The following is a 9,578-nucleotide window of genomic DNA, read 5'->3' as shown; positions in this document are numbered from 1 at the left end:
CAAGCTCAGAGCCCAGCAGCGGCAGGCGGGGAACCTTGGCTTCCTCTGTCACTGGAGCAAGCAAGCCTCCTGTTCGCTTCAGCTGCCTGGCTGCTGGCCGCCATCTTGGTTGGCAGTTAATTTGCATATCGCCCCGATTAGCCAATGGGAAGCGTGTCGGAGGTACGGTTAATTACCATGTTTGTCTATTATTAGATAGGATGTAAGAATTCTGCCCAATACAAAATCATGAAGATTTTGTTCAATGTTTTTTTATGGAGTTTTCTAGGTTTGGCTCTCTTATATTAGGTCTGTAATCTGTTTTGAGTTAATTTTTGCATATGGTGTGAGGTCAGGGTCTAAATTCAACCTTGTCTCACCACCATTTATTGACATGACTATTCTTTCTCCATTGAATTGTTTGGGCACTTTGGAAAATCAGTTTACCATAAATGTAAGGGTTTATTTTTGGAGTCGATTCTTTTCCATTGGTCTGTATGCTAATTCTTACATCATAACCACCCTATCTTTTTTTTTTTATAAATATATCTTTATTGATTTCAGAGAGGAAGAGAGAGGGAAAGAGAGATAGAAACATCAATGATGAGAGAGAATCATTGATTGGCTGCCTCCTGCACGTCCCCTAATGGGGATCAAGCCCACAACCCAGGCATGTGCCCTTGACCGGAATCGAACCTGGGACCCTTCAGTCTGCAGGCTGACGCTCTATCCACTGAGCAAAACCAGCTAGGGCACCACCCTATCTTGATTACTCTAGCTTTCTAGTGGTATTGAAGTTGTGTAAAATCCTCCAATCTTGTTCTTTTAAAAATTGTTTTGACTCTTCTGGGTCCTTTACATTTCCATATAAAATGTTGCATCTTTGTCAGCTATACAGAAATGCCTCCTGAGATTTGATAGGAACTGTATTGAGTCTGTAGATCAACTTGCAAAAATTTATATTTTAACATATTGAGTCTTCTAATATATGTGGATGGAATATTTCTCCATTTATTTAGAGCCCCTTTATATATCAACAATATTTTATAATTTTTAGCATGTGTGTCTTACACTTTTAAAAAATATATATATTTTTATTGATTTCAGAGAGGAAGGGGGAGGGAGGGAGGGAGAGAGAGAGAGAGAGAGAGAGAGAGAGATGCATCAATGATGAGAGAGAATCATTGATTGGCTGCCTCCTGCACACCTCACACTGGGGATCTACCCCACAACCTGGGCATATGCCCTGATTGGGAATCAAACCGTGACCTCCTGGTTCATAGGTTGATGCTCAACCACTGACCCACGCTGGCCGGGTGCATGTCTTACACTTTTTTGGTTATTTATACCTAAATATTTTATTATTTTTTGATGCTATTGTGAATGGAATTTTGTTAATTTCCTTTTTGGGTTGTTTGCAAGCGTGAGGAAACACAATTGATTTTTTTTTTTTAAACCTAGCACTTAATTTACTTACTTATTTACTAGGGGCCCAGTGCATGAATTCGTGCACCTTGAAAGGAACTGTGGGCCGTGAGGCTGCAGTGGGTACAGGGGTGGGTCTCGGCCCATCCTCCATAACCCTGTCTGGCCCCTCCCACCGTGGTCCCCAATCCCCTCTCTGCTGGCAGCCCCACTCCCGCTGCCCCCACGTGCTAATGGCGCCAGCCCTGCTTGCACCTGCTGACAGCTCGGAGCGATTGGGACCGGCGCCAGCAGCGGGTGCGAGCGGTGGCTGCTGCCCCAATCACCCCTCAGGAGCAGGGCGAGGTGGAGAAGCCCTCAGGCGTGATCGGAGCCAGCATCAGCCGCTCGCACCGCTGACAGCACCGAGCGATTGGGACCAGCGCTGGGTGCCAGCAGCAGGTGTGAGTGGTGGCTCTGGCGCTGCCTGCGGGTGCAAGCGGGGCCAGCTTTGGCAGTGGGTGCGAGCGGCAGCTCTGGCGCTGGCAGTGGGTGTGAGTGCCAGCGCGACCACGGTGTGTGGGAGCAAAGAATTTTCAGTAATCACCACAGGCTCGCCCCAATGACAGCGACCGGCACCCTGCCTTGGTCTGGCACCCCCGCTCACCTGCTCCACTATCCCGCTGTACCCGATGCCCAGAATCAGTGATTCTCTCTCATCAATGTTTCCATCTCTCTCTCCCTCTCCCTTCTGCTCTCAAATCAATAAAAATATATTTAAAAAAAAGGAAGATAGATGCCTAGTGCTTCCAACTCCGCCGTCTTCCCAGAATTCTCTCTCTATAGATAGATGCCCTTTTGTAATGTCCTTAGCTGTGCCCTGTGATTTATAGAAGTTGATCTGAGAGCCAAGGCAGTGCTAAAAGTAGCGGGGGGGGGGGCGTTCTTTTTTTAAGCTGATAGCGCTCAGGAGAAGGAAAGAAGTTGGGGGTTGGGCAAGGAGACATTGGGCTCTTATCTTGCCTGGGTCCTCCAACCCCAATCTTGTCTTTCCTAGGAAGTGGTCTGAGGCTTGGCCCTTCACAACACCATTATCTTCATGGAGCCTTTCTGGCTCCTACTACCTATGTCTTCCCATATGCTCTAGTGGGGGACAATGGGAGGGGGGCAGACCTTGAAGACTCTGAGTGAAGTAGCATCTGCCTCTTAGCCTTGCCTTATACCTGCTGGGTCCCCTCTGTGGAGGTTGTCAAAGGACTCCAAATACAGGTCATGGCTCCAGGAGTTGTTCCTGTATGTCCTGCCCAAGGCTCTCATTCATCGTTCCAGATAACTTTGTGGACCAGGGGTGCTGGGCCTCAGGTGTGTTTGGAGCTGGGGTGAGAGTGGTAGGGCTCTATATGAGCTCGTGTTCTGGTGGAGCTTTTGGGGAACCCCTGCCAAGGAGGGAGAGGAAAGTAATATTTGTAAAGTAAAGTAGTATTTGCCCCAGAAAGTAATAGGCCAACTATTCCACTTGTTATGGGGACAAAGTGCATATATAGTTTTGGAAGAAACTAATCAGGTTTCTTGCCTCTAGGATAGAATTTCTGTGAGTAAAAGCCAAGAGTAGTTTTATTGTTGCCTTTATCTTTCTGCACATAATGCCTCAAACATCTCTGTAACCAGATATCTTTACCTTTCTCTTTTGGCAGAGGAACGTTATGGCATCCGGAGTCATCCCTCAGATTTCTCTGATCATGGGCCCATGTGCTGGTGGGGCTGTGTACTCCCCAGCCTTAACAGACTTCACGTTCATGGTAAAGGTAAGAAAGAAAGACCTGTTTCTCCTGCCCTTTGAGAGTTGTGCAGTACCTCACCTGAAATAAAAATAATTCCTGACCCAGATCTAGGTTGTTATCTTCATTCTCATTGGCTTTCAGCTTAGTGATGATAAGGTCTTAGTGAAGAAAAGGTTTTGGCACAAAACATGTAGCTTGTGGGGGTTCAGTGGCAGAATGCACTTGTGTACTTCATTGGTGGGTGATTTTACTTGTTGATCTGAATTGCAAATGATTTTCAGGTAATTAAAGGATTCTGTCCTCTGCTCAGACAAATGATTGTTACTGAATCCTATTCAAAAAGTTTCTCATGGAAGACTTTTCTATAATATTCTTTATTGCGAAGTTGTTTCTTATGACCCACCTTTATTTCTTTGGCTGTTTGCCATTTTATTACACTTTTGTCTGTAATGGTAATAGTAAATCTGATCTCCAACTTCATTTTGAAAGGAGCATATCTTTATTATGTGATTTGATGGGATGATGTTTTTAAATGATATTTAAATAAAGCCTGCTTGAATTTACCCTTAACCTAATACCATTAAAAAGTTCAGTCTTTTTCCTCTTAAGATTTTTTTTTTTTTGAGGATAGCCGGCTGTTACCTTCATTTCTTTAGGGGGAGGGGTGCTCAGGAGCTCTTGGTGGGGCGGGCCCGCTTCCTCTTCACCATCACGGGCTTCTGGCTGCGCAGGATGGCGCTGGCCCTGCGGATGGCGGCCATGCGCAGATCCGGGCGGTACTTGTTCTTGCGGATCATGTGCCGGATGCTGCTCAGGGTGGCCCGGGCGTTCTTGTTGATGGTGGTGCGCACGTAGGAGGTGGCGGGCTTTCTCTGGCCGGATCTCCGCTTCATGATGACCACCACCCCTTTGCCGTTGGGCACCCCCACCGTCTTGCGGTGAATCAGCCCGTTGTAGCGAAAGGAGTTGCGGGCCTTCAGGTTATTGGGTTCGGTGCTGTACGTCTGCTTGTTCCTCTTGATCAGGAAGCTGGCGCAGTTCTGCACGATCATCCATTGCAGGTGGGCAGACGTGGCGGCAGCTCCTCACGCTGCGGCAGCCGGAGACGGAAAGAGCTCCTCTTAAGATATTTTTAACAATAATGAGAGTACATGCCAAGCAGAAAGACTGGGGGGTGGGGAAGAGATAGTCATCCAGTATGAGAACAGTGTAAATAGGAAAACCTTTTTTCTCAAGGGTATTTTGGCAATAGAAATTCAGTGGTTTAGAAAAGTGTTTACCCTTTGACCCAAGTCTTCTGTTTTTAGTGACAGATTGAAAGCAACCTAAATGTTCAGCAACAGAGGTGGATTTTATGACCACATATCTTCCTGAACAAAGCAGAACTCCCTCAACTTTGCCCACTAAGTTTATGTATACCATACCTACCTGGTTCTACCCCAGTTCTCTTCTCCTTCCTGCCTGATAGGAATGGAGTTGTGGTATCCATTCCTCTGGCTAAGGCCATTCCTTCCCCTCTTTCCACATAGATGCACATTGTTGAATACAACTCTTTTTTACCTTTTCAATGGCCTTATCCTATCAGTTCTTTTCTCATATACTATTTTCAGTGTCTCCCTTGGTACTAGATCCTCCCATCAGAACTTATCCATCCATGTTCAGGGCTTTCCTATCTTTAGAACAAAGACAAAAGTCCTCCCTTAATCTGTATCTCCCTGTGGCTATTGTCCTATTTCTATCTTCCTGTCCTCTGCTTAACACATTTTAATTTACCTCTTTGCCCCTCAGTTCACTAAACCTGTTTTTCTAAAGTAATCAGTGACATCTATGTCACTATAAATGCTCTGTAACTTTTATTTTCCTCACATTTTCAGCAATATTCTTTTCCTTTGGCTTCCATGATGCTACACTGTGGAATTTATTCTCACATCTTTGGCCCTACTGTCTTGGTTTCTATTACTATTTCACTCTAAACTGCTTTCTCTTATTTTAAATTTTTCCAGCTTTATTGAGAGATAATTGAGATATAACATTGTGTAAGCCTAAGGTGCGCAACATGTTGATTTGATACAATTACATATTACAGAATGATTAGCACCATGGCATTAGTTAAGCCAAGCGTGTCAAACTCGCGGCCCACGGGCTGCATGCAGCCCATAACGAATATTTTTGTGGCCCACCCAATATAATGGTATGTAAGAAACAATTTAATAAAAATTTTGTAACTTAATTTTTACAATATCCTGTTATACATAATCTATAATAATAAAAGCGTAATATGCAAATTGACCAAACTACTGAACAGCAGAACGACCGTCCGGATGATCATGCTATGACATGCACTGGTGCCAGGCCCGCCAAAGCGGGTGCGACGCGATTGGTCGGCCTCCCTCTGTGCGGCGATCAATTGTGGAGTCCCGGCTGGATGGGTAGGAGCTCCCTGTGCGCAGCAATCAGTCACGGACCCCCAGCCACGCGATTGGTCGGCCTCCCTCTGTGCGGCGATCAATTGCGGAGCCCCGGCAGGGTGGGCAGGGCCTCCCTCTGTGCAGTGATCAATTGTGGAGTCCCGGCTGGATGGGGGCTGGATGGGTAGGAGCTCCCTGTGCGCAGCGATCAGTCATGGACCCGCAGCCGGGTGGGCATGGCCTCCTGTGCGCGGCGATCAATTATGGAGCCTCTTTGGGGTTATCCATCGCCGGGTTCCTGGACTGTGAGAGGGCACAGGCTGGGCTGAGGGACCCTCCCCCCCCACCTCCAGTGCACGAATATTGTGCACTGGGCCTCTAGTTATTACTAACGAACTACAATGTTAGCTAATGACTGATTGCTATAATTGTGCTGCATTCATTTCCCTTACATGTTTTAAGTGCAGGTGCACCATTTCTCTCCACTCATACTAGCAGTGAATATTTTAGCAGCTGATTGTCACAGCATTAGTCTTATACTGACTTGTTTGGTGTGCACAACAGGACATATTTTGCTTTCGGAGAACAAGAAAAATAGGTTTATTTGTGTTACGCTTATTAATTTATGCAGTTATTCAGTGTCTGATAAGTTAATGTTCAAGAGAAAGTATTAATTTTTATTAAAATGTTCTATTATTTTATGTTAATGATTACTCATTTATTTTAGCCCTTTGTATTCAGCATGTCTCTATCAAAATAAACCTATGTTTCTATGAAAATTGGAGCCCTTGTTTTTTTGAGGCCCACATAAACTTAAACCTTGTTTATTTGCCCTGTGTTAGCCTTTGAGCTTGACATGCTTGAGTTAAGCTAACACCTTCATTATCCACATAATTACTATTTCTTTTCTGTGGCAAGAACATTTAAGACCCACTCTCTTAGCAACTTTTGAGTATATAATACAGTATCCTATATAATAAAAGACTAATATGCTAAGTGTCTGGTCTTCCGTTCAATCAAAGCGTAATATGCTAATGATATGCTAAGGCTGCTCAACCGCTCGCTATGATGTGCACTGACCACCAGGGGGCAGACGCTCTGACCAGTAGGTTAGCTTGCTGCTAGGGTCCAGCCAATCGGGACTGAATGAGATGGGCCAGACACGCCCTGGAGCCTTCCCACGGTCCCTCCCTGGCTGGCCAACCTCCCGCATCCTTCCCTAGCCCCAATCGTGCACTGGTGGGGGTCCCTCGGCCTGGTCTGTGTCCTCTCGCAATCCGGGACCCCTCAGGGGGGCACATTGACTATCAGGTCGTTCCATCTATATAATAAAACTCTAAGCGACCATTATGGCGGAATGACCAGTCACTATGATGTGCACTGACCACCAGAAGGCAGATGTTCAATGCAGGAGCTGCCCCCTCATGGTCAGTGTGCTCCCACAGGGGGAGCGCCACTCAGCCAGAAGCCGGGCTCATGGCTGGCGAGCTCAGTGGCGGTGGCTGGAGCTTCTCCCACCTCCGCGGCAGCGCTAAGGAACAGCGAGCCGAGCGGTAAGGAGTGAGCAGGCGGGCGGTAAGGAGTGAGGGGTCCTGGAATGCGAGAGAGATGTCTGACTGCCGGCTTAGGCCCGCTGGCAGATGGACATCTCCTGAGGGGTCCCAGACTGCAAGAGGGTGCAGGCTAGTCTAAGGGACACCCCCCCTACCCACACACACACACACACACACACACACACAGTGCTTGAATTTCATGCATCGGGCCTCTTGTTAACTATAGTCAACATCGGTGGTGGCAGGAGCCTCTCCCACCTCCACTGCAGGAGGGCGGTAAGGAGTGAGGGGTCCTGGAATGCGAGAGAGATGTCTGACTGCCAGCTTAGGCCCGCTGGCAGATGGACATCTCCTGAGGGGTCCCAGACTGCAAGAGGGTGCAGGCTAGTCTGAGGGACACCCCCCCGCCCACACACACACACAGTGCTCGAATTTCATGCATCGGGCCTCTTGTTAACTGTAGTCAACATGTTGTACATTAGATCCCTAGAATTTATTCATCTTATTACTGGAAATTTGTACCCTTTAACCAACATCTCCCAATTTCTCCTATCTCCCAGCCCCTGGTAGCCACCATTTGACTCTCTTGTTTCTATGAGTTCAGCATTTTTAGATTCCAGATATGAGTGAGATCATACATTATTGTTCTCTGACTTCACTATGCTAAGTGAAATGTCCTCATGGTCCATTCATGTCACAAATGTCAGCATTTCCTTCTTTCTCATGGTGGAGTAATACTCTGTTATTTGTGTGTATGTATGTATGTATCACATTTTCTTTGTCCATATGGCTATGGATATCCAGTGCAATAATATTTGTGTGTGTGTGTGTGTGTGTGTGTGTGTGTGTGTGTGTGTGTATGTATGTTTGTATGTTTGTGTCACATTTTCTTTATTCATCTATCAATGGTTGTTACCATATTTGACTATTGTGAATAATGCTGCAAGAAACATGGGAGTGTAGATATCTCTTCAAGGTCCTGATTTCATTTCCTTTGGATATATACCCAGAAGTAAGATTGCTGCATCATATGATAATTCTAGTTTTAATTTTTTGAGGAACTTCCATACCGTTTTCCATAATGGCTGTATCAATTTAGTCCTACCAAGAGTGCACAAGGGTCACCTTTTCTCCACATCTGTGCCAATGCTTGTTAGAATTCCTGTACTTGAAAAGGTAAGATAGAACAAGTGTGAGATGATACCTCATTGTGGTTTTGATTTGAATTTTTATGACTATGAATGATGTTGAGTATCTTTTCATGTACCATTTGTATGTCTTCTTTGGAAAAATTATTCAGATTTTCTGCTTATTTTTTAATTGGATTTTTTTGGCTATTGTATGAGTTCTTTATATATTTTGGATATTAACTCCCCAGTTTCCCCACCATCAGTTATTGAAGAGACTGTCTTTCCCCATTGAATATTCTTGGCTCCTTTGTCAAATATTAGTTGACTTTATATGTGAGGGTTTGTTTCTGGGCTCTTGATTTTTGGGCTATGTCTTTTCCATTGGTCTGTATGTCTTATTTATTTACTTACTTAAATCTTTGTTGTTGAAAGTATTACAGATGTCCCCTTTTTTATTCCCCATTGCCCCTCTCCACCTGCTTTCCACCCTGCTCCAGGCCTTCACCACCTTATTGTCTTGTCCATAGATAATGCATATATGCATAGAAGATCTTTGGTTAATCTCTTCCTGCCCCCCAACTCCCTTTCCCTCTGAGATTTGTCAGTCTGTTCCATGTTTCCATGCCTCTGATTCTAATTTACTCATCAGTTTATTTTGTTCATTAGATTTCTTGTTCATTTATTTTGATTTTTAGATTCAATTATTGATAGATATGTATTAATTGCCATTTTATTATTCATATTTATGATATTTTTTTTCTTCTTCTTCCTCTTCTTAAAGAATACCCTTCAACATTTCATGTAATAGTGGTTTGGTGCTGATGAACTCCTTTAGCTTTTTCTTGTCTATGAAGCTCTTTATCTGACCTTAAATGATAGCTTTGCTAGGTAGAGTAATCTCGGTTGTACATCCTTGCTATTCATTACTTTGAGTATTTTTTTCTACTCCCTTCTGGCCTGCAGTGTTTCTGTTGAGAAATCAGCTGACAGTCATATGGGTGCTCCCTTGTAGGTAACTAACTGCTTTTCAGAATCTTTCTTTGTCTTTAATCCTTGACATTTTAATTATGATGTGTCTTGGTGTGGGCCTCTTTGATTTGTGAATATTGTACCAGCCTTGCATCCCTGGAATAAATCCTATTTGGTCATGGTGTATAATCTTTTTAATATATTGCTGAATCTGATTTGCTAAAATTTTGTTGAGGATTTCAGCATCTGTGTTCATCAGGGATATTAGCCTGTAATTCTCCTTCTTTGTAGTGTCTTTATCTTGGTTTTGGAATTAGGATAATGCTGGCCTCATAAAAAGAGCTTGGAAGTGTT

The 9,578-nt window shown here is 44.6% G+C and overlaps 1 protein-coding gene and 1 pseudogene across 1 annotated transcript in view; one reads left to right on the top strand and one right to left on the bottom strand.

Moving 5' to 3' along the window:
* The window catches only part of PCCB (propionyl CoA carboxylase, beta polypeptide), a 63,952-nt gene that overhangs the window by 18,143 nt on the left and 36,231 nt on the right, over positions 1-9,578 (top strand). The window contains exon 5 of the mRNA XM_014537503.1: positions 3,078-3,188. Coding sequence (XP_014392989.1) covers positions 3,078-3,188 — 111 coding nt within the window. The remainder of the gene's footprint in view (positions 1-3,077; positions 3,189-9,578) is intronic.
* On the bottom strand, positions 3,820-4,701 carry LOC102246616 (annotated as a pseudogene).

Source organism: Myotis brandtii, unplaced genomic scaffold (genome assembly GCF_000412655.1).
Source record: "Myotis brandtii unplaced genomic scaffold, ASM41265v1 scaffold18, whole genome shotgun sequence".
Lineage (NCBI taxonomy): Eukaryota > Metazoa > Chordata > Mammalia > Chiroptera > Vespertilionidae > Myotis > Myotis brandtii.
Note: the sequence above shows the minus strand (reverse complement) of the source record. Positions and strands in the feature narration are given on the sequence as shown.